We start from the raw sequence: 26,075 nt of genomic DNA on the forward strand, positions 1-26,075 counted from the left end.
GGTCACACAGTGGTCACATTAGTGGACTAGTAATCCAAAGGTATAAGAACATAAGAACATAAGAAATAGGAGCAGGAGTAGCCCATATGGCCCCTCGAGCCTGCTCTGCCATTCAATACGATCATGGCTGAGCTGATCATGGACTCAGCTCCACTTCCCCGCCCGCTCCCCATAACACCTTATCCCCTTATCATTTAAGAAACTGTCTATTTCTGTCTTAAATTTATTCAGTGTCCCAGCTTCCTCAGCTCTCTGAGGCAACGAATTCCACAGATTAATAACCCTCTGAGAGAAGAAATTTCTCCTTATCTCAGTTTTAAATGGGCGGCCCATTATTCTAAGATCATGCACTCTAGTTCTAGTCTCCCCCATCAGTGGAAACATCCTCTCTGCATCCACCTTGTCAAGCCCCCTCATAATCTTATACGTTTCGATAAGATCACCTCTCATTCTTCTGAATTCCAATGAGTAAAGGCCCAAACTACTCAACCTTTCCTCATAAGTAAACCCCCTCATCCCTGGAATCAACCTAATGAACCTTCTCTGAACTGCCTCCAAAGCAAGTATATCCTTTCGTAAATATGGAAACCAAAACTGTACGCAGTATTCCAGGTGTGGCCTCACCAATACCCTGCATAGCTGTAGCAAGACTTCACTGCATTTATACTCCATCCCCTTTCCAACAAAGGCCAAGATTCCATTGCCTTCTTGATCACTTGCTGTACCTGCATACTATTCTTTTGTGTTTCATGCACAAGTACCCCCAGGTCCTGCTGTACTGCGGCACTTTGCAATCTTTCTCAATTTAAATAATAACTTGCTCTTTGATTTTTTTTCTGCCAAAGTGCATGACCTCACACTTTCCAACATTATACTCCATCTGTTAAATTTTTGCCCACTCACTTAGTCTGTCGATGTCCTTTTGCAGATTTTTTTGTGTCCTCCTCACACATTGGCTAGTAATTCAGAGGCCTATCACGGCTAGTAATCCTACCACGGTAGCTGGGAAATTTAAATCCAGTTCATTAAATTAATCTGGAATGTAAAGCTGGTATCAGTATTGAAAATAATCAGTGACCATGAAACTAGCGGATTATCGTAAAAACCCAGCTGGTTCACTAATGTCCTTTAGGGAAGGAAATCTGCCGCCCTTACCCGGTCTGGCCGATATGTGACCCCAGACCCACAGCAATGTGGTTGACTCTTAACTGCCTTCTGAAATGGTCTAGCAAGCCACTCAACGAACAACGGTTCAAGAAGGCGGCTCACCACCACCTTCTCGAGGGCAATTAGGGATGGGCAATAAATGCTGGCCTTGCCATCAAAAATCAGTAGACCGTAGGATCAAATCCTGCTCCAGGACTGAGACTGACTGTTTGATTACTGAGGAGCGCTGCATTGTTTTCCTGCTGATGGGACATTAAATCAAGGCCTGACCCAGCGGTCAAGACGGATGTTAAAGATCCAAGGGCACCCTTAGAAGAAGTGCAGGAAGATCTCCAGGTATCTTGACCAACATTACTGCCTCAACTCACACAGCCGGAAGTAGTTTAACTAGTCACTGCTGTAACAGAGACATTGCTGGCACAAGGTGGTTGCCACGGGCACCTATATAAAAACAGTGACTGCACATTAAAGGAATTCATTGGGCAGAAGATGCTTTGCACTGTTTCTGAGAGATGTGATCGACAGTCTATAAATGCAAGTTTCTTATTTTTCACTGACACATATATTTCTCGCATGGTAACCATCTCTGACACACCATAGTTTATGACGTTTACGTGTCTTCACGAATAAAAAACTATAAGGGGGAAATAGAAACAAAGATACAGGTATATTTGTCAATTCAGTGCAAGAATCATTTATATGAATCTCTCTCAGAGGAACAGATTGGCTATCGTCACTCATCCCAGTCAAAGTTTACATCGCGTAGCACTTTTAGTGTAGGAAAACATCCCAAGCCACTTCATAGAAGCATCATAAAGGGGATTGGTGAGGCCACACCTGGAATACTGCGTACAGTTTTGGTTTCCATATTTATGAAAGGATATACTTGCTGTGGAGGCTGTTCAGATAAGGGTCACTCGGTTGATTCTGGAGATGAGGGGACTTATTAGGAAAGGTTGAGTAGGTTGGGCCTCTACTCATTGAAATTCAGAAGAATGAGAGGTGATAGTTAGATATAGTCCTTACTACTAGGGGGATCAAGGGGTACGGCAAGAAAGCAGGAATGGGGTACTGAGGTTGCATGTTCAGCCATGAACTCATTGAATGGCGGTGCAGGCTCGAAGGGCCGAATGGCCTACTCCTGCACCTATTTTCTATGTTTCTATGTGATCTTATTGAAACGTATAAGATGATGAAGGGGGTTTGACAAGATGGATGCAGAGAGGATGTTTCCACTGATAGGGGAGACTAGAATTAGGGGGCATAATCTTAGAATAAGGGGCCACCCATTTAAAACTGAGATGAGGAGGAATTTCTTCTCTCAGAGGGCTGTAAATTGTGGAATTTGCTGCCTCAGAGAGCTGTGGAAGTTGGATCATTGAATAAATTTAATAGATAGACAGTTTCTTATCCGATAAGGGATTATAGGGAGTGGGAAGGGAGGTGGACCTGAGTCCATGATCAGATCGGCCATGATCGTATTAAATGGCGGAGCAGTCTCGATGGGCCGGATGGCCTACTCCTGCTCCTATTTCTTATGTTCTTATGTTAACAAACAGCATTTGACACCGAGCCACATAAGAGGATATGAGGGCAGTGGTCAAAGGGGTAGGTTTTAGGGAGCGTCTTAAAGGAGGAAAGAGAGATAGAAGCGGAGAGGTTTAGAGAGGGAATTCCAGACTTAGGGCCCAGGCAGCTGAAGACACGGCCGCCAATGGTGGAACGATTAAAATCAGGGATGCACAAAAGTTACAAATTGGAGGAGCGCAGAGATCTCAGCGGGTTGAAGGGCTGGAGGAGTTTATAGTGATAGGGAGAGGCAAAACTAAGGAGGAGATTTCAAAACAAGGATGAGAATGTTTAAATTAAGGTTTTGCCAGACCGGGAGCCAATGTAGGTCGGCGAGCACAGGGTGGGGTGATGGGTGAGCGGGACTTGGTGCGAGTTGGGATGTGGGGCAGCCGAGTTTTGGCTGAGCTCAAGTTTACGGAGGGTGCGAGGTGGGAGGCCAGCCAGGAGAGCGTTGGAATAGTCGGGCCTGAAATGTGTTGGATGGCGTGTTCGATCCAGGCTTTCCTGAAACTGTTGTCGAGCTGCTTGGCTGTGTTCCCGGAGGGATCGCCTCGGGATCTAATGCTTTGCATCCACTATCATGAAAATGGAGTAAACAGCGGGATATTGTGACAAATGTTTACAAATTCTATATTATGGCTTTGAATGTCACATTAGGAGGCCTGAAAAAAGTGCTGATGGGAGGATACATCTGTTCCAATTATTAAAAAAAATCAAAATTTGCATTTATATGTTGCCATGGAACATCTCTGTGAAATATGTCTCAAAGCACAGCATATGAATTACTTTTTTTTTAAAAGGGCAGTTGTTATGCAGGCAATGAACAAATTGTGCACAGCTAGGTCCAACAATCAGCTGTGAGACCTGTTTTAGTGATGTCAGTTCAGAAATAAATATTGGTCAGGGCACGAAGAGAACGCCCCTGTTCTTCTTCGAATTGTAACGTGAGATCTTTTATATCAACCTGAGAGGGCAGACGGGACCTCGGTTTGACGTCAAATCCGGGAGACGGCACCTCCGACAGTGCTTCACTCCCTTAAAAAGGTAGTCAGGGACATTGCAGTGTGTGTGTCAGCCGAGATTATGCTCTCAAGATGCTGGGGAGGGACGTGAACCCACGAACCTATGTGCCGGATTAGCGCTGGCGCTAACTCTTATCGCCTGGGCCTCGAGCACCTCGCGGATCATGATGTCATAAAGTGCAGCAGCACCCCGTTCGCGCTCCGGATGTGAAATTGCCTCCTGCCCCCTGCTGGGCATCAGCAACGGCAGAAAGAGGAGGTTTTGTCATCTCGGCTGGCCGCTTGGGGAGAGTTAATTAAAGGGAATGGTTTTCAGGTCGGTCAAATTTTATTATGTGCACCAGCTTGGTGCCTGTTCAAAGTTTTCGCTATTTCACTGCTACTAGATGTCCAAGGCCTCCACTTTGTGGGAGTGTTTGTGGCTGTAATGACAGTCACGTAGGTCGCCTTACAACGTAGAACTGCCGAGAAGCAGGTTGTGCAACATAATTGGCCCTTCCCTTTAAGCGAGGGAACCAGCCTCTGATGCCGTTTGCAATGCGCTCCACATTATTTGCCGCTCTGCCTCTACGGCCCCGCTCTCGGACTTTAGCACCCGAAGAGAATTGCTTGGCGCTTAACTCTTGCTGAATTTCCCAGCAGGAGAGAATCATTAGCATTCAAAAGTTACTGTGGGCGCTACGGAATTTCTAGCCCAGAGTGTACACACCATGTGTCTAAACATCTCAATAGTTTTGTTTGGAGATGAACAAGCCGTTTGCTTCCTGTGCATATTGGACAATCCGCCTGCCCAACACAAAATGGCAGTCAGGAACATTACAATGGAGTGAACCAAAATATAAAACAACATAAAAATATAAGTGGTGAATCGTTCATCCAACCTGGTTCTGATACTTCTTCAGTGCCACAACAGGTTGTTTAAACCTGGATTGCCCTGGAATTTCCAGGAATAAAAGACTAACCTCCAGGACACTGCTGTGAGCAAAACCCAGGAGAAAGATCATAGGGGCAATAAAAAAATTGTTGTTTTTCTTTGAACACTTCTGTTTACTAGTTATCAAAAATATTGAACGCTGGGGAAACAAGGCTGTTTGACTGACAGTCAAGAATCACCCAATTGGATAACAAAGAGCCTATTTAATTTCCAATTGGCTGTGGGTTAGCGGTGCGTGATGAAAAAGGACATGTTGAGTGACCGATGGTGGGAATGAGGGAATGGGAGGTTCGAGGCATGAGGTCAAATGAAAAAAGCTCCGGGAATGGGTCCAAAGAGAATTGTCAACCCTACTGGTTGGTGGAGCTGGCCGGAGTCCTGGGGCCTTTAGGAAGACCATTCTCATGGCCATTGACAAATGGAAACCCACGGACAGTTCTGCTGGAAGAGAGCTGTTTACCTACACTCATAGAAATTTACAGTATGGAAGGAGGCCATTCAGCCCATCGTGTCCATGCCGGCCGACAAAGAGCTATCCAGCCTAATCCCACTTTCCATCTCTTGGTCTGTAGCCCTGCAGGTTACGGCACTTCAAGTGCACACCCAAGTACTTTTTAAATGTGGTGAGGGTTTTTGCCTCTACCACCCTTTCAGGCAGTGAGTTCCAGACCCCCACCACCCTCTGGGTGAAAAAATTTCCGCTAGAATCCCCTCTAAACCTCCAACCAATTACTTTAAATCTAAGCCCCCTGGTTGTTGACCCCTCTGCTGAGGGAAATAGGTCCTTCCTATTCACTCTATCTAGGCCCCACATAATTTTATACATCACCCGCAAAACTTGATTTCCCTTGCTATTATGTGCTTTGTGACTTTTCATTCGATTGCTAAGGCGTGTTGGAAGGTCTTGGCCCCAGTGTGATCAGGAAAAAAATGAGATAGTGCCTCAATGATTTGACGATGTACAGGTAACACACTGACTCCATTTCAAATCTCTGGAGAAAACTTATATTAAACGGGGAATAGAGATAGCGCACAAAGAAAGGGGCTGTTTTCCTGTTTCATTTTTTAAATAGCGTTGAAAAGTAGTCTCCAGGTGCACGTTTCAGGGGGTGGTAATTGCAAAGGGCCTGATACCTAACTAAGCTGCAATAACAGAATAACCAGGAGGGTAGTCTTAATTCTTCAGCTTCATTCCAACATATTAAAGAGTTATTGAAATATCAACAGAAAATGTTGGAAATATGCAGCAGGTCTGTCAGCATCTGAAAGGAACAAGGAAGATCGCCTGACAACTGTAACGGAGGAAGGACATTTGATCCATTATATCTCATCCTCCTGGAAAGATCTGTAATTCTCCCCCATCGCAACATAAAATTGTTCTTTCACTGGAGTTTAGAAGGATGAGAAGAGATCTCATAGAAACGTATAAAATTCTGATGGGATTGGATAGGTTAGATGCAGGAAGAATGTTCCCGATGTTGGGGAAGTCCAGAACCAGGGGACATAGTCTACGGATAAGGGGTAAGCCATTTAGGACCGAGATGAGGAGAAACTTCTTCACTCAGAGAGTTGTTAACCTGTGGAATTCTCTACCACAGAGAGTTGTTGATGCCAGTTTGTTGGATATATTCAAGAGGGAGTTAGATATGGCCCTTACGGCTAACGGGATCAAGGGGTATGGAGAGAAAGCAGGAAAGGGGTACTGAGGTGAATGATCAGCCATGATCTTATAGAATGGTGCTGCAGGCTCGAAGGGCCGAATGGCCTACTCCTGCACCTATTTTCTATGTTTCTATGTTTCTATGTTTCAATGGTTCCAAAGATGTTCAACTCCATTATCTTGGCGAGGCTGGGTTTTGTCTTCTTTGGAACAGGAGGCTGAGGGGAGACTTATTTGCGGCGTATAAAATTATGAGGGGCCTGGATAGAGCGGAGAGGAAGGATCCATTTCTCAACAGTGCTGAGGGAGCGCTGCACTGTCGGAGGTGCCATCTTTCGGATGAGACATTAAACCGGGGCCTCTCAGGTTAATGTAAAATATCCCATGGCCACTATTTCGAAGACGAGCAGAGGAGTTATCCCCGGTGTCTTGGGGGCCAATATTTATCCCTCAATCAACATCACTAAAACAGATTATCTGGTCATTATCACATTGCTGTTTGTGGGAATTTGCTGTGTGCAAATTGGCTACATTGTAACAGTGACTACACTCCAAGAGTACTTAATTGGCTGTAAAGCGCTTTGAGATATCCAGTGGTTGTGAAAGGCGCTATTTAAGTGCAATTCTTGCTTTCATTCTTTCTTTAGCAGACAGATCAATAACCAGGGGTAAAAATTTAAAGTAATTGGTAGAAGGATTAGAGGGACGTTGAGAAGAATTTCTTTTCACCCAGAGGGTGTGGTGGGGGTCTGGAACTCACTGCGTGAAAGAGTGGTAGAGGCAGAAACCCTCAACACATTTAAAAAGTACTTGAATATGCACTTGAAGAGCCGTAACCCACAGGGCTACGGACCAAGAGCTGGAAAGTGGGAGTAGACTGGATCGCTCTGTTCGGCCAGCACACTTTTGTGCCATAAATTTCTATGATTCTATCTGACTTCGAGACAGATGCATCGGAGGAGTGATAATATTTAAAGTGAGATTCTTCTCCAGAATCAATTCTGATGAATGGGCCTTTCCCAGAATATTAACCCATATTTTGCCTACCAGACGCTGATGGATCTGCTTGCTGTGCACCATTCATTTGAGATGAAGTGGCAATACAGAATGTCTAATTTAATGATATTAAGCGCTTTGGCTGTTAATAACACTGCTGCAAGTTATGAGCTGGCCACTGCCAACATAGCTCCATGGGTTGCATTGTCACCTCTGAGTCAGTCCTTTGGATGAGAAGAAACCATGATATTGTTTCAAGAAATGTAAGGGGGCTTTCTGGTGGGAGAAGCATAACAAATATTCCTTCATCAACCAAAGCTGCCAGAAAAAACAAAGCACAGTTTCCCTGGCCATTCATCTCATTGCTATTTATGGGATCCTGTCATGCATTAAATGGCTGCTGTGCCTCTCTATAATAGTAAGTCATTGCATTTCAAAGTAATTTGATTGTATGTGATGTGCTTTGAGATGTAATTCACAAGCGCATCATTGAAAGTCTTTCTTTCACTTTTTCAATGCATTTGTCGTATCTTGACCGCCCTCTCCTTCTTTTAAATCAGTCAGACAGAACACACGTGATAGCTCAGTGAGTTTCTGCAGTGAGGAAACTGGGCCATTGAATGTTCCAGGCTAGTTTATGCTGAGTCGCCTGGACTCAGTTGGGATGGCGGTAGGGGCAACACGAGTAGAAAATTGCCCAGGGTCCTTGCATTAATATATCGCCTTTTATGACCACTGGATGTCTCAAAGCACTTTACAGCCAATGAAGTACTTTTGGAGAGTAGTCACTGTTGTAATGTCGTTATTTCACTGGACTAGTAATCCAGAGGCCTGGTCTAATGATTTGGGAACCTGAGTTCAAATCCCACTATGGCAGCTGGGGAATTTAAATTCAGTTAATAAATAAAATAATAGATAAATCTGGAATAAAAAGCTAGTATCGGTAATGGTTACCATGATTGTCATAAAAACCCATCTGGTTCACTAATGTCCTTGAGGGAAGGAAATCCTCCGTCCTTACCTATATGTGACTCCAGACCCACAGCAAGATGATTGATGTTAACTGCCCTCTGAAATAATGGCTCACCACCTCCTTCTCCAAGGCAATTAGGGATGAGCAAAAAATAACAACTATCCAAATTATGCCCCTGATGGAAGTGTAAGTTTGTAAAGGCTGGGCAAGGGCTCTACTCTAATGCCCTATATAGCCTTGCCGACATCACACTGTCAACACTGAACCAACTGGGTGAGGCACCCAGTGCCCATGGAACCATAGCCCAGCCTTCATTGGCGGGAAGTTCGGGAGAGAAAATGGTGAGAAGACAAAAAAAGTACAAGAGAAGAATGACAGAAGTTGTCATGGACAGTGTCCCTTTATACCTGGGAAAGGACAGAGGTGTCACTTTACTTGCAGTCATCACACGTACTAACGACATAATGACTATTGAAATGCAGTGACATTTTTCAACAGACAAATCTGGGGGAATATTTTGCAAATGCGATCCTTCTGTCATGAGATATATGTTCAAGAGCTGAAGGACGTTAGCACTGGGAAATACTTCCACTTCTTTTTTTCATTCATGGAATTTAGGCGTCACTGGCAAAGTCAGCATTTATTGCCCGTCCCTAATTGCCCCTTGAGAAGGTGGTGGTGAGCCGCTTTCTTGGACAGCTGCAGTCCCGTGTGGTGAAGGTGCTCCCACAATGCTGTTAGGGAGGGAGTTCCAGGATTTTGACCCAGCGGCGATGAAGGAACGGCCGATACATTTCCAAGTCGGGATGATGTGTGACTTGGAGGGGAGCTTGCAGGTGGTGGTGTTCCCATGCGCCTGCTGCCCTCGTCCTTCCAGGTGGTAGAGGTCGCGGGTTTGGCCTTTGCTGTCGAAGAAGCCTTGGCGAGTTGCTGCAGTGCATCTTGTAGATGGTACACACTGCAGCCACGGTGCGCCGGTGGTGGAGGGAGTAATTGTTTAAGGTGGTGGCTCGGGCACCAGTCAGTGTTGCCTCTTATTTTTTTAGGGGTCACTGGAGATTATTCCCCATGATTCCCATTGACTTCAATTTTACTTGCTCAAATGCTGCATCACCTCACCTCCCGGATTTGCACAACCTTGCACCAAATTCGTCATTTATTTCTAAGCTCAGGTGGTAGCACTCTTGACGGTGGCTTAGAAGGTGGTGGGATTGAGTCCCATACCTGGGCTTGTGCACCTAACTCAGGCTGACATGTCCTCAGGACACCGCAAAGCTCTTTAAAGCCAATTAAGTACTTTTGAAGCGTAGTTACTGCTGTAATGAAAGAAACAGACAGCCAATTTGCGCAGAGCAAGATTCCACAAACAGCAATGTGATAATGACCAGATAATCCATTTTAGTGATGGCGGTGGAGCGACAAATATTGGTCAGGACACCGGGGAGAACTCCTCTGCTCTTCTTTAAAAAAGTGCCATGGCATCTTTTATGTCCATCCAAGAGGGCCTTAGTTTAACATAGGAGCATAGGAACAGGAGGAGGCCATTCAGCTCCTCGAGCCTGTTCCGCCATTCAATGACATTATGGCGGATCTGTGATCTTACTTCATATACCCGCCTTTGGCCCATATCCCTTAATACCTTTGGTTACCAGAAAACTATCAATCTTCGATTTAAAATGAACAATTGACCCAGCATCAGTTGCTGTTTGCAGAAAAGGGTTACAAACTCCTTCCACCTTTGTAATTTCACTCCTGAAAGGTCTGGCTCTAATTTTTAGACTATGCCCCCTAGTTCTAGAATCCCCAACCAGCGAAAATAGTTTCCCTCTATCTACCCTCTCTGTCCCCCTTACTATCCTGAAAACTACAATCAGACCACCCCTTAACCTTCTAAATTCTCGGGAATACAATTTGTGTAATCTCTCCTCGTAACATAACCCTTGGAGTCTGGGTATCATTTATCATCTGGGTATCCAAGGCCAACATCATCCTAAAGGTGGCTGGCATCTTCTGACAGTGCAGCGCAGGTAAATTTTAAAATAAAAAATATCCAGCAACAATTTACGACCTGTAGGAGTGAGACTCCACTGTTTTATTTGTTCCCTTTCTGGGCCGGAGAGATTGATTGGCGTTGCAGGCACATACATTTCCTTATTATAAAAGGTACTTACACTGTTACCGTCAGTACTGCACTGGAGTATCAGCCTAGATTTTGTGCTCAGATCCCTGGAGTGGGATTTGAACCCACAGCCAGTTGACTCAGAAGCAGGAGCCAAGCTGACACTGCACAATGTGCTCTTATATCCACCAGACTGTGAAGAATTTCATTCCCACCAGTTCGGACTAGATATGAACCCAGGACACTTGGGAAAAGAACAGTGTCCCAATGCATTTTTTTATTAAATAAAGACAGTGCCCCCTTTGACATTTTTTCTTTACATTTGTTGATTTTTTTTCCCCCTCCTCCTGAGGGAATATTGCTGCTTAAACAGTGAGTGCTGAATGCATCATCGGAAGAACTGGCAGCAAAGAGTTCGAGTGGGTGTGGGAGCTGAATCAACATCAGTCGATGTGCAGTCATCAGCTTTCAGACGTCTTATTATTTCCACTGTACGTGATAATTCAGTTCCCTTTCATCACTGGCACTTTTCAAACCGCGTGCCACAATAACATTGTCAAGATTAAGGCAGAAGGAGAGGCGAGGACAAAGAGTTGAATTCCACACGCTTATTTGGGGAGCCTCGTCTCTCGTTCCCTCACCCTTCTGGGCAGTAGACAAGAAAACGTTTCTGCGATGACAGATGATCCATCTGATGAAACATCTGATGGTCCAACTGTCACCTCTGGTCTCCAACGTCTTTCCCTCTTTCCTTTCTTGTGACTGTCATATCTTATCAACACTATCATCGGCATTGTGCCTCTGCGCTTTCTTCTTTTGTTGCTGCCGTACTCCAACTGCACTGTGTTCCTCCTTCCTCCTTTCTCACTGTGTTGAAACAACATCTCATTGTGCTGCCTCCTACTCAAACGCATTGTCTGAGAGGAACCCAATAGTGTGTAACTCCTCACCTGCCTGATTCTCCCCTTAGTCCCACCAGCTTTAAACCCAAGCATTCATGTCACTTCCAGACTTCCTCTCATCTCTTCTGCAGCCTTGACGGTGTCCCGTACGTTGACCCTTTCACCGTGTTGTCTCAATCAGCATTAGCTCTCGCCCAGCTTGGGCACTGCCATATAAGCCTCGCGGCTTCTCCAAAGCACTGACTCACATAATATTGACAGGAGCCATTCTGAAATGCATGATGTTCGATTCCCCTCTTGCATCTCCTCCGTCTTCCCACCCGTTTATGGCACAGAATTTGCTGGAGTGGGGCACTCACAGCTGTGGCCCAATGGGTAGCACCCTCGCCACTGGGCCAGAAGGTTGTGGGTTCAAGTCCCACTCCAGGGACTGGAGCACATAAATCTAGGCTGACACTCCCAGTGCAGTGCTGAGGGAGTGCTGCACTGTCGAAGGTGCCGTTGTTCAGATGAGGTGTTAAACCGAGGCCCCGTCTACCCTCTCAGGTGGATGTAAAAAATCCCATCGCACTATTTCAAAGAGGAGCAGGGGAGTTATCCACAGTGTCCTGGCCAATGTTTATCCCTCAATCAATATACCAAAACAGATTATTTGGTCATTATCACATTGCTGTTTGTGGGAGCTTGCTGTGTGCAAATTGGCTGCTGCGTTTCCCATATTACAACAGTGACGATATTTCCAAAATACTTCATTGGCTGTAAAGTGCTTTGAGGCATCTGGTGGTTGTGAAAGGCGCTATATAAATGCAAGTCTTTCTTGGTTAGACTTTTTCCCTCACCCTTCAGCTCGAATATAACTTGCTGGACGTGTGAGCTGATAATGGCGCGGGGGGAGGAGGGAAGGGGGCATATGGGACCTCAGTGAACGACGGGTCCAATAGTTATCTCTTTAACCAATGAGATTATAGGATTGAAAAAAGACAGAGGAATGATGGAGAATGAAATCGGGTGAATTAGAGCCAAATCAAGTACAGAAAGGGAAATAAAGAGAGGGGGAGATACATTGGATTAAGAATGAGAGAGAGAAAACAGCCAGAAAGGAAAAGTAGGAACTAAAAAAAAAATTATTTTGAAAATATCCAACAATAATTTACTACCTGTAGTAATGAGATTCCACAGCCCTCGAGGAAGGCTCAGATTTTGAGTATATTCTGTTATCTCAGTGTCCACTCGTTTTCCGCAGTATGCGATAGAAGTGTAAGATATTGTAAGTAGTAGGGATGAGGTGCACAAGCTTGGATTTTAGAAGCCTGCAGATCATAGGAGGAAGGACAGACCAATGGAGGTAAGGAGTTTCAGAGTTGGGAGATCCTGGGAAAGAATGAGAGAATAGAAAAGGAAAGAACTTGCATTTATATAGCACCTTTCATAACCTCAGGACGTCCCAAAGTGCTTTCCAGCCAATTAAGTACTTTTGAAGTGTAATCACTGCTGTAATGTAGGAAACGCGGCAGCCAATTTGCGCACAGCAAGCTCCCACATACAGCAATGCGATAATGATCAGATCAGCTGTTTCACTGATGTTAGTTGAGGAATAAATATTGGCCAGGACACTGGGGAGAACTCCCTTTCTCTTCTTCGACATGAGACCACAGTTTAACATCTTATCTGAATGACGGCACCTGCGACACAGCATTCCATCAGTACTACACAGGGACATCAGGCTTAGATTTTGCACTCAAGTCCCGGGAGCGAGGTGACATTCTGACTCAGGGGCAAGAGTGCTGTCCATTGAGCCACAGCTGACACAGGAGATACATAACGAGGATGCAGAAAGTGGAGAATGTATCAAGACTGCGTAGGAGAACATAAGAACTGAAGAAATAGGAGCAGGAGTAGGTCATGCAGCCCCTCGAGCCTGCTCCGCCATTCAATGTGATCATGGCTGATCTGATCCTGGGCTCAACTCCACTTCCCTTCCCTTAACCTTCGAAAAAATAAATAAAGGGTGAAGCATTATTACAAATCTTGTATATTGCAAATTTTAAATTGTCGGGTTAGAAATAATAAAACCTTTGCCTGCAAACAGTGCAAATCGGCATGTAGAAATCAGTCCGGAAATTCTCCAGAAAGAAAAGATGGAGGAGGGTTCTAATCTTGCCATAAGCAATTCATCAGACTCAAATAAAAAACAGATATTATGTGTAAATCATTGACGCTGAGTGACGTATCAAAGCAAGCTCTGACAGACCAAAGAATTAAGAAATATCTGAGTCGTACTTTATATGCGCTTGTCAAAACTTAGCCTCTGTGTGAATTATTGTGAAAAGCTGGGTTCAACATAGTTTAGTTCTCGTCTTGCTTTACTGCGCACCTCTCACCAGTGACATTTGGAAAATTGCTGGGATCCTTCACAAAGCACTGCTGAATTCTGCTCACACATAAGGAAGATCAGGCCCTATAGTATCGTGAAGTGCAGCAATCCTATCTGACTAATCTCCTCCTTGGAGACACCTAATTGTGTTGCGGAAAATATCACTCCAGTCACACATGAAGGAGATCGTCAATCAAGGAAAGGTCTATTTTTTTTTCGTCGAGCGTCGCTACTCACCACTGCCTTTGCCTCCTTTGTGACCGTGCAGAATACCTTTAGTGAAATAAAGCCGAGGCTGACCTGATACCTGCACTGCATCCTTCACTCAGAAGCAGGCTGCAGCAGTTGATATAGGATGGTCGTGTCACAAGAATAGCAGAGACGAAGAACCACTGTGGCTGGAGTTGTGAGATTAAACATGGAGTGCACGAGTTTAAAATTGATAAGCTCATGAAGACCTGGCTAGCCTAGAATTATCTTTTCTTTAAGACGGAGCTCCATCAGCGCTATTCATTCCGTCCTCAAGAGACATTCCTCTTGGAATGCCCATTCCAGAAGAGATACCTGCTTCCGCGTTCTTACAGACTCGCAATCTCCAAATTTGACTTTGCATTGTGTGAGGTGAAGGATAACAATGCTGAGTGATGAACCATAGGTCTTGTGGAAAAGAGCAAGACGAAGGCTGTCGATATAAGACAGTCACCAAGAATTCAAACAGGAAATTCAGAAAAAACGTCTTTACCCCGAGAGTGGTGAGAATGTGGACTTGCATTTAAATAGCGCCTTTTCTGATCTCAGGATATCCCAAAGCACTTTACGGCCAATGAAGTACTTTGGAAGTGTAGTCACTGTTGTAATGTAGGAAACACGGCAGCCAATTTGCACACAGCAAGCTCCCACAAACAGCAATGTGATCAGATCATCTGTATTTTTGTTGTGTAGATTGAGGGATAAATATTGGCCCTAGGACACCGGGGGTAACTCCCCTGCTCTTCTTCAAAATAGTGCCTTTTACATCCACTTGAGAGAGCAGACGGAGCGAGTTCGGTTTAACGCCTCATCCAAAGACGGGGAGCAGTTAAAGTGAATAGCATAGCTGTATTCAAGGGGAAGCTGGGAGAAAGGAATAGAAAGATGGGGAAGGATAAGATGATGGTGGCATGGACTGGTTGGGCCGAATGGCCTGTTTCTGTGCCGTATATCCTATGTATATAAAAATGTCTGCATCAAACCACTCCAACATCTTAATCTGACAGACGTCATCCTGAAGGAGAATTTTCCTATTTTATTGCTATAGTTTCTATCCCTTGCTACCAGCGCCTCCACTGCACAATATATTTGCTTTTCCGACTCCCAAAGCATGCCTATAAATAGTTGCTTTGTGCCTTTCTGAATTTGATTCCGGTGTGGTGGACAGAGCTCTGTCCTATTGCTGTGTTTGTAGTGGACAGAGCTCCTTCCTGGTGTGCAGCACAGCAATCTACAATCTGAGTTGCCCTTCTCAATGCACTGTAATTGGATTGGCAGCTGTGGAGACATAGTTTGACCAATACACTTCAGAATTACAGGATGTCCTCTCACTGCTATTACTGGTGTCACTGGAGGTATAAAGACCCTGCCAAGTCAGATATTATTTTGTATTTAGCATCATTTAGAGCTCACTCTGCCTTCATCCATCATCATGGTCCCTCAGTAGTTAAACAACAAAGTAATATTTATCTTCTTTCTCTTCAATATTCTCCCCTCCTTTCCTAAAGGTGATGATTTGTTTCCCTGAATTTATCACCCAACCCTCCATTATTTCCATTCAATTCTCTGGTACCTCACCCAGTTCTTCATCACTTCACCCAACCCCTGGTATTGCAAAGTATGACAAAGTATTAGCAGCACAGAAATGGGCCATTCAGCCCAACAGACCATGCCAGTGCAAATGCTCCACATGAGCCTCTTCCCATTCTTCTGTCTGCTATGCTCAATGGGCCGCACCCTCTCATCTGAGTCAGAAGTTGTGGGTTCAAGTCCCACTCCAGCAACTTGAGCACAAAAAACTAGGCTGACACTCCCAGGGCAGTGCTGAGGGAGTGCTGCACTGTCGGAGGTGCCGTCTTTTGGATGAGACGTTAAAGCGAGGCCCTGTCTGCTCTCTCAAGTGGACATCAAAGATCCCATGGCACTATTTTGAAGAAGAGCAGGGGAGTTAACCCCGATGTCCTGGCCAATATTTATCCCTCAATCAAAATAACAAAAAAACATTATCTGGTCATTATCCCATTGCTGTTTGTGGGTGCTTGCTTGTGCGCAAATTGGCTGCCACACCTCCCACATTACAATAGTGACTACACTCCAAAAGTACTTTGTTGGCTGTAAAGCACTTTGAGACATCTGGTGGTCGTGAATGGCGCTATATAAATGCTCTATGCGGAGCTCCTTCCCGGCAAACGAGCCAAAGGTAGGTAGCGGAAACGTTACAAGGACACCCTCAAGGCCTCCCTGATAAAGTGCGACATCACCACTGACATCTGGGAGTCCTTGGCCGAAGATCGCCCTAAGTGGAGGAAGTGCATCCGGGAGGGTGTTGAGCTCTTCGAAACTCAACGGCGAGAGGCGCAGGCAGCGGAAGGAACGTGCGGGAAACCAGTCCCACCCACCCTTTCCCTCGGCAAATATATGTCCCACCTGTGACAGAGTCTGTGGCTCTCGTATTGGACTGTTCGGCCATCAGAGAACTCATTTTAAGAGTAGAAGCAAGTCTTCCTCGATTCCGAGGGATTGCTGATGATGTTGATGATATAAATCCGAGTCTTTCTTTCTTTCTTTATCTCACCTCATCAATATATCCTTGTATTTCTTTCTCCCTCGTGTGCTTATTTAGCTTCCCCTTGATGCTACACTATTCGCCTCAACTACTCCCTATGGCAGCGAGTTCCAAGTTCTAACCACTCTCTGCGTAAAGAAGTTTCTCCTGAATTCCCTATCTGGGGTGTGTCACCCGTTACTTTATTACTTGATTCGAGTGTCTATACAGCTGCCTCAGCTGAGATCTACAACCTAATGAAACCTTGGACCTGCCTGGTGTACATGTCTCAGTTGGACAGAGCATCGATCAGCCGAGAGTTTGGGGCATCGTGCCAAGATGGTGGCCCTAGATCAGAACGCTTTATGCCACAACATACACATTTATTGCTTCTGTGAAAATTGCAAAAAGCATCACTTATATCACAAGCATGGGAATAAACTTTGAGGTGATAAATTCTCATTCTCACGTACACTTGCTAAATAAGATGGATGCAGTGACTGCTGTGATCACCCTGTCAGATGAAAACACTCTTTTACACCCCAGCGGGATATGACATTCATTACATGGTACGGCAGTGTAACCGCCCCTTCCCAACTGTTGCCAGAAAGCTGCTCTACTCAGTCGGTTAACATCAATACAACTGCCCACTGAAAGTGGTAAAGGGCATTTATTTTCATCTTTAAAAGTTGTCATCAAATTCGGCAACATACCCCAAAAAAATACATTTTGAAATGACTGGTAAGCCTCCCTGTTCTTTATTAATCATTAATGTTTTCCGGCACTGCCGAAATCGGCAAACTTTGTTTACCTTCTCGGCTAAAAGAAGCCACCTCCTGACAGTTGAACACTCCATTTGTCCAGTGTCGGCTGAGATTATACGCTCAGTTCTTAAGGGTTCAACCCAAAATCTTCCGATCTAGAGGCAACGGCACTACCAAACTGACATTGCTAGACAAGCTAATGATGAACAAAAGCCCAGTTTTAAAGTCACGACAACCTGCAAGCAGTCTATAACCAGGAAGACAAGGATTTATAGGAACAGGGGATATCCAACAGTCTCACTAAGCCCAGCTCTTTTTTGATAGATCAATGTCATTTACCCACCTTCCTATTACATCTCTCAATAAAGTGTCAGCTGTGGCTCAGTGGCTAGCACTCTCGCCTCTGAGTCAAGTCCCACTCCAGAGACTTGAGCACATAAATTGAGGCTGACACCCCCAGTGCCCTGCTGGGGGAGCGCTGCACTGTCCGAGATGCCGTTCTTTCAGATAAGACGATAACCTGCTCTCTCAAGTGGACGTAAAAGATCCCATGGCACTATTTCGAAGAAGAGCAGGGGAGTTATCCCCGATGTCCTATTTATCCCTCAATCAACAAAAACAGATTATCTGCTCATTATCACATTGCTGTTTGTGGGAGCTTGCTGTGCGCAAATTGACTGCCGCTTTTCCCACATTACAACAGTGACTATACTCCAAAAGAACCGAATTGGCTGTAAAGCGCTTTGAGACGTCTGGTGGTCGTGAAAGGCGCTATATAAATGCAAGTCGTTCTTTCTTTCAATTCCTTCGCTCTCCAGATACACATCTCTTGAACCCACTTATACTGTCCTGTACACCAATGTTTTTGCCTGATAAGTTATTCCTGGGATGAGAGGATTGTCCTGGAAGGAGAGTTTGAGTAGAATACGCCTATATTCTCTGAAGTTTAGAGGAATGAGAGGTGATCTCATTGAAACATATAAAATTCTTAGCGGGCTTGACAGGGTGGATGCTGAGCAGCTGGAGAGTTTAGAACAAGGGGCAGCAAGGTCTTCCCATGCCGTGAGCATCACGGTTGAGCCCTGCTGTGACCTCCCCTCATTCACCAATGCGCAGTCTTCCATTCACTGGATGGCGATTAGGATCCGGGATGGCTTTTCCTCACCCCAGCCAATGGACACCAAGGACAGTTTTACTACCCTCCCGCTGAAATTGGCACTTGGCAGTGCAGTATGTTGCTGGGCGAGTAATCCAGAGGCCTGGGCTATTAATACCAGAGAATGCGAGCTCATAATCCCACCATAAATTGTTCAAGAATTAGAACTTGGCTGTTTCCCCTGGCTGGAGAATCTAGAACCAGGGGTCACAGTCTCAGGATAAGGAGTCGGCCAGTTAGAAACATAGAAACATGGAAACATAGAAAACAGGTGCAGGAGTAGGCCATTCGGCCCTTTAAGCCTGTACCACCATTCAATATGATCATGGCTGATCATGCAACTTCAGTACCCCATTCCTGCTTTCTCACCATACCCTTTGATCCCTTTAGCCGTAAGGGCCACATCTAACTCCCTTTTGAATATATCTAATGAACTGGCCTCAACAAATTTCTGTGGTAGAGAATTCCTCAGGTTCACAAATCCCTGAGTGAAGAAGTTTCTCCTCATCTCGGTCCTAAATGGCTTACCCCTTATCCTCGGTTTTAGGACTGAGATGAGGAGAATTTTCTTCACTCAGAGGGTGGTGAATCTTTGCAATCCTCTACTCCAGAGGGCTGTGGATGCTCAGTCATTGAGTATATTCAAGACAAAGATCGATAGATTTTTGGACATGAATGGAATCAAGGGATATGGGGATCGGGCGGGAAAGTGGAGTTGAGGTAGAAACCTAGCAAGGTCTTATTAGAAACATAGAAACATGGAAAATAGATGCAAGAGTAGGCCATTCGGCCCTTCAAGCCTGCACCACTATTCGATAAGATCACGACTGAGCATTCCCTCAGTACCCCTTTCCTGCTTCATCTCCATACCCCTTGATCGCCTTAGTCATAAGGGCCATATATAACTCCCTCTTGAATATATCCAATGAACTGGCATCAACAACTCTCTGCGGCAGAGAATTCCACAGGTTAACAAATCTCTGAGTGATGAAGTTTCTCCTCATCTCAGTCCTAAATGGCCTACCCCTTATCCGAAGACTGTGTCCCCTGGTTCTGGACTTCCCCAACATCGGGAACAATCTACCTGCATCTAACCTGTCCCGTCCCGTCAGAATCTTGTATGTTTCTATGGGATCCCCTCTCATCTTTCTAAACTCCGATGTATAAAGGCCCAGTTGATCCAGTCTCTCCTCATATGTCAGTCCAGCCATCCTGGGAACCAGTCTGGTGAACCTTCGCTGCATTCCCTCAATAGCAAGAACATCCTTCCTCAGATTAGGAGACCATAACTGAACACAATATTCCAGGTGAGGCCTCAACAAGGCCCTGTACAACTGCAGTAAGACCTCCCTGCTCCTATACTCAAATCCCCAAGCTATGAAGGCCAACATACCATTTGCCTTCTTTATCGCCTGCTGTACCTGTATGCCAAATTTCATTAACTGAAGAACCATGACACCCAGGTCTCATTGCATCCCCCCTTTTCCGAATCTGCCACCATTCAGATAATATTCTGTCTTCACGTTTTTGCCTCCAAAGTGGATAACCTCACAATCATCCACATTATACTGCATCTGCCGTGCATTTGCCCACTCACCTAACCTGTCTAAATCACCCTGCAGCCTCTTAGCATCCTCCTCATAGCTCACACCGCCACCAGTTCAGTGTCATCTGCAAACTTGGAGATATTACACTCAATTCCTTCATCCAAATCATTGATGTATATTGTAAATAGCTGGGGTCCCAGCACTGAGCCCTGTGGCACCCCACTAGTCACTGCCTGCCATTCGGAAAAGGACACGTTTATCCCGACTCTCTGCTTCCTGTCTGCCAACCAGTTCTCTATCCACGTCAGTATATTACCCCCAATACCATGCGCTTTGATTTTGCACGCCAATCTCTTGTGCGGGACCTTGTCAAAAGCCTTTTGAAAGTCCAAATACACCACATCCACTGGTTCTCCTTTGTCCACTCTGCTAGTTACATCCTCAAAAAATTACATAAGATTTGTCAAGCATGATTTCCCCTTCATAAATCCATGCTGACTTGGACCGATCCTGTCACTGCTTTCCAAATGCGCTGCTATTTCATCCTTAATAATTGATTCTAACATTTTCCCCACCACTGATGTCAGGCTATTGAATGGTGGAGCAAGCTCGAGGGGCCGAATGGCTGACTCCTGCTCCTAATTCTTATACATTCTTATTCCAGAGCTCGATTATTCTTTGAATGAAAAGTCCTGCCTGGTTTTCTGTCATACTCCTAATTTACCTGGACAAAACTACCCAGCCCCAGATTCCCATCACTTGATAATACTCAACAGAGCTAATATAGGAATAATTCACCAAATGTCACCTCCACTTCTTTCGAAATGTTTCTACCTCTGTCACTGGGGGAACGACACATCTTAAGAACCAGAATATTTCTGTATTCTGTAAGATCTATTTTTTATGCCCGTAAGAAGATCTGGAGAACAAAAGCAATTCAAAACCATAATCCCACTCTACCGAGAGTCCATATACGATTGCTATTTTTATAATTTTATCATTGTTAGTGTCAGCTGTAGCTCAGTGCCGACTGAGTCAGAAGGTTGTGGGTTCATGGAAACATAGAAACATAGAAAATAGGTGCAGGAGTAGGCCATTCGGCCCTTCAAGCCTGCACCACCATTCAATAAGATCATGGCTGATCATTCACCTCAGTACCCCTTTCCTGCTTTCTCTCCATACCCCTTGATCCCTTTAGCCGTAACTCCCTCTTGAATATATCCAATGAACTGGCATCAACAACTCTCTGCAGCAGGAAATTCCACAGGTTAACAACTCTCTGAGTGAAGAAGTTTCTCCTCATCTCAGTCCTAATGGTTTACCCCTTTTCCTTAGACTGTGTCCCCTGGTTCTGGACTTCGCCAACATTGGGAATATTCTTCCTGTATCAAACCTGTCCAGTCCCGTCAGAATTTTATATGTTTCTATGAGAGCCCCTCTCATCCTTCTAAACTCCAGTGAATAAAGGCCCAGTCGATCCAGTCTCTCCTCATATGTCAGTCCAGCCATCCCGGGAATCAGTCTGGTGAACCTTTGCTGCACTCCCTCAATAGCAAGAACATCCTTCCTCAGATTAGGAGACCAAAACTGAACACAATATTCCAGGTGAGGCTTCACCATGGCCCTGTACAACTGCAGTAAGACCTCCCTGCTCCTATACTCAAAACCCCGAACTATGAAGGCCAACATACCATTTGCCTTTTTCACTGCCTGTTGTACCTGCATGCCAATCTTCAATGACTGTTGAACCATGACATCCAGGTCTCATTACATCTCCCCTTTTCCTAATCTGCAACCATTCAAATAATATTCTGTCTTCTTGTTTTTGCCCCCAAAGTGGATAACCTCACATTTATCCACATTATACTGCATCTGCCATGCATTTGCCCACTCACCTAACCTGTCCAAGTCACCCTGCAGCCTTTTAGCACCCTCCTCACAGCTCACACTTCCACCCAGTTTAGTGTCATCTGCAAACTTGGAAATATTACACTCAATTCCTTCATCTAAATCATTAATGTATATTGTAAATAGCTGGGGTCCCAGCACTGAGCCCTGCGCACCCCACTAGTCACTGCCTGCCATTCTGAAAAGGACCGCTTTATCCCGACTCTCTGCTTCCTGTCTGCCAACCAATTGTCTATCCACGTCAGTACATTACCCCCAATACCATGCGCTTTGATTTTGCACATCAATCTCTTGTGTGGGACCTTGTCAAAAGCCTTTTGAAAGTCCAAATACACCACATCCACTGGTTCTCCCTTGTCCACTCTACTAGTTACATCCTCAAAAAATTCTAGAAGATTTGTCAAGCATGAGTTCTCTTTCATAAATTCATGTTGACTTGGACCGATCCTGTCACTGCTTTCCAAATGCGCTGTTATTTCATCTTTAATAATTGATTCCAACATTTTCTCCACTACTAATGTCAGGCTAACTGGTCTATAATTACCCGTTTTCTCTCTGCTTCCTTTTTTAAAAAGTGGTGTTACATTAGCTACCCTCCAGTCCACAGGAACTGATCCAGAGTCGATAGACTGTTGGAAAATGATCACCAATGCATCCACTATCCTAGGGCCACTCCCTTAAGTACTCTGGGATGCAGACCATCAGGACCCGGGGATTTATCAGCCTTCAATCCCATCAATTTCCCAACACAATTTCCCACCTAATAAGGATATCCTTCAGTTTCTCCTTCTCACTGGACCCTCCGGAAGGTTATTTGTGTCTTCCTTCGTGAAGACAGAACCAAAGTACTTGTTCAATTGGTCTGCCATTTCTTTGTTCCCCATTATAAATTCACCTGAATCTGACTGCAAGGGACCTACGTTGGTCTTCACTAATCTTTTTCTCTTCACATATCTATCGAAGCTTTTGCAGTCAGTTTTTATGTTCCCGACTCTATTGTCCCTCTTCTAATTAAACCCTTTGTCCTCCTCTGCTGAATTCTAAATTTCTCCCACTCGAGACACTTGAGCACAAAAAGTCTAGGCTGACACTCCCAGTGCGGTACTGAGGGAGTGCTGCACTGTCGGAGGTGACGTCTTTTTGATGAGACGTTAAACTGAGGTCTCGTCTGCTCCCTCGAGTGGTTGCAAAAGATCCCAGAGCCTCCCTCCCATGTGAATGTAAAAGGTCACATGACACCATGTTGAAGAAGAGCACGGGGTTTATCCCTGGTGTCCTGTCAATATTTATCCCTCAATCAACATCACGAAAACAGATTATCTGGTGATAATCACGTTGGTGGTTATGGGAGCTTGCTTTGTGTAAAATTGGCTGCCGCATTTCCTACATTACAACAGTGACGACACTTCAGAAAAAGCTGTAAAGCGCTTTGAGATGTCCGGTGGCCATGAAAGGTGTTATTTAAATGCAAGTCTTTCTTCAACAGGGGTCGATCTTCAATGCCAGTTTTACGTCTGGGCAGCCAGTTGAAAATCTTTCCCCAAATTCCTTCCTGTCATTCCCCAGAAGATGAAATCAAGCAGAACTGTTTATTTCATCCTCAACCCCTTTCCTCAACAGCTATGTATACATCTGTGCTCCTCAAATTCTGCCCTCTTGAGTATCCCTGATTATAACTGCTCAACCATCGGTGGCCGTGCCTTCTGTTGCCTGGGCCCCAAGCTCTGGAACTCCCTCCCTGAACCTCCCCGACTCTCTACCTCTCTTTCCTCCTTCAAGACGTTCCTTAAAACCTACCTCTTTGACCAAGCCTGCCATAATTTCTCCTTATATGGCTCGGTGTCAAATTTATTTGTTTTGTCTGATAACACTGCTGTGAAGCACCTTGTGACGTTTTACTACGTTAAAGGCACTATATAAATAAAAGTTGTTGTTGTTGTTTTAGAGGTGCATGTTAACTGAATCTTCTCTGGGAATCTGTTCGCTAACCCTTGGAGGGGAGAGAATAAAGAAAAATCTTCTGCTCCCCAGCCTTGCTTGTGGCTTGTGAATTCTGTGGTGGGATTCACTAACCCTGTGCTGAGTTTTCAAGTTAATTAGCTCGCCTACTTCAATAATTTGCTGTCATTGTTTTAAAGACAAGTACCATAGTTCTTCTGCGAGTGAAAATATGTTTCATTGTTCAAGTCATTGTTGATAATATAGTTCTCTCAAAATCGGAATAATTCTGGTCTGTCATTTCTTTCTTTAAGTTTAGATGACGCACGTAGTTTTATGTAAATGACTGTGTCAGCAAAACATGCATTTCAAGGTTAATAAAAAGAAAGAAAAAAAGAAAGAAAGAAAGACTTGCATTTATATAGCGCCTTTCACGACCACCGGACATCTCAAAGCGCTTTACAGCCAATGAAGTATTTTTGGAGTGTCGTCACTGTTGTAATGTTGAAATCACAGCAGCCAATTTGCGCACAGCAAGCTCCCACAAACAGCAATATGATAATGACCAGATAATCTGTTTTTGTGATGTTGATTGAGGGATAACTATTGGTCAGGACACTGGTGATAACTCCCCTGCTCTTCTTTAAAATACTGTAGTGCAATGGGATCTTTTACGTCCACCTGAGAGAGCAGACGTTTAGTTTAACGTCTCATCGGAAAGACGGCACTCCCGATAGTGCAGCACTCCCTCAGTACTGCACTGGGAGTGTCAGCCTAGATTTATCTGCTCAAGTCCCTGGAGTGGGACTTGAACCCACAACCTTCTGATTCAGAGGCGAGTGTGCTACCCACTGATCCCCTCATCTTATTGGAAAGATAATGGCGAGTTCACGCCACACGCCGTTATTAATGTACAACTTGGCCGGCAAGTTCAGGTGATGAAGAGATACACTGTGGGTTGGAAATCAACATAACTTGCTGGACAATTTGTGCCTTTTGCCTCGTATAAATGGCACTTTGCCTTCAACCGCCCCGTTATTATCAAACACTTGCTGGGGTTGCACATTAAATGCCACAGAAACTTAGAGCTGGTACATAACATCATATGTACCCTTTAAAGATGTGATAATTGTTAATAGAAACATAGAAACATGGAAAATAGGTGCAGGAGTAGGCCATTCAGCCCTTTGAGCCTGCACTGCCATTCAATGAGTTCATGGCTGAACATGCAACTTCAGTACCCCCTTCCTGCTTTCTCGCCATACCCCTTGATCCCCCTAGTAGTAAGGACTACATCTAACTCATTTTTGAATATATTTAGTGAATTGGCCTCAACAACTTTCTGTGGTAGAGAATTCCACAGGTTCACCACTCTCTGGGTGAAGAAGTTTCTCCTCATCTCGATCGTAAATGGCTTACCCCTTATCGTTAGACTGTGACCCCTGGTTCTGGACTTCCCCAACATTGGGAACATTCTTCCAGCATCTAACCTGTCCAAACCCGTCAGAATTTTAAACGTTTCTATGCGATCCCAATTACTTTAAATCTATGCCCCCTGGTTGATGACCCCCCAGCTATAGGAAACAGGTCCTTCCTATCCATTCTATCCAGGCCCCTCACAATTGTATACATCTCAATCAGGTCTCCCCTCAGCCTCCTCTGTTCCAAAGAAAACAACCCCAGCCTACCCACTATTGCCTCGAGATTTCCTGTGTTTAGATGTAAAGTAAATTAATTTTAGGAACATACCCTGCCGACGAGAATAGGTTCGGGACCAGAAAATTCTTCCAGCACAAACATTTGATTCCAGACCCAGCCCCTCTTGGCACGATTGAGAGCTCCTGCTTCGCCGCTCAGCCCATCGAGAGCCAAGACACCTCCGTCCTGTAAACTCTGCGGAGGGTCCAGCGGGATCGACTGCACGAAGGGAAGCACGCTAATCCATATCAGTACCAACCGAGTCCGGATATCCATCAGCATCGTTCCCAGTCTCTCAGGCATTATCCCATCGATCTCTCCGGGGGTTTGATGGGGTTGGGGGTTGGGGGGCGGGGGTGGGGGGGATGATGGCAAGACACCAAAGCACTCCTCAGAAAGTGTTCCTGATTACTGTGGTCCTTTGCGGTTGAAAGTCACCAAGTTTGTCATGTGGTAAATTGGGCTTGTTTGGGCAGTTCCTTTGCTGTGTTGATAGGATACCGAGTGTGAGGAAGAGAGGTGCCTTTAATCTATCAGATGAGTTCATCGGC

General features: G+C 45.0%; 1 protein-coding gene across 2 annotated transcripts in view; it reads right to left on the bottom strand.

Moving 5' to 3' along the window:
• LOC139278367 (cadherin-8-like) overlaps positions 1-25,827 on the bottom strand; it is a 221,791-nt gene extending 195,964 nt beyond the window's left edge. For both annotated transcript variants that reach the window (XM_070897038.1, XM_070897037.1), the window contains exon 1: positions 25,576-25,827. In XM_070897038.1, coding sequence (XP_070753139.1) covers positions 25,576-25,827 — 252 coding nt within the window. The remainder of the gene's footprint in view (positions 1-25,575) is intronic.
• Positions 25,828-26,075: the final 248 nt, after the last annotated feature.

This window comes from Pristiophorus japonicus, chromosome 13, assembly GCF_044704955.1.
Source record: "Pristiophorus japonicus isolate sPriJap1 chromosome 13, sPriJap1.hap1, whole genome shotgun sequence".
Lineage (NCBI taxonomy): Eukaryota > Metazoa > Chordata > Chondrichthyes > Pristiophoridae > Pristiophorus > Pristiophorus japonicus.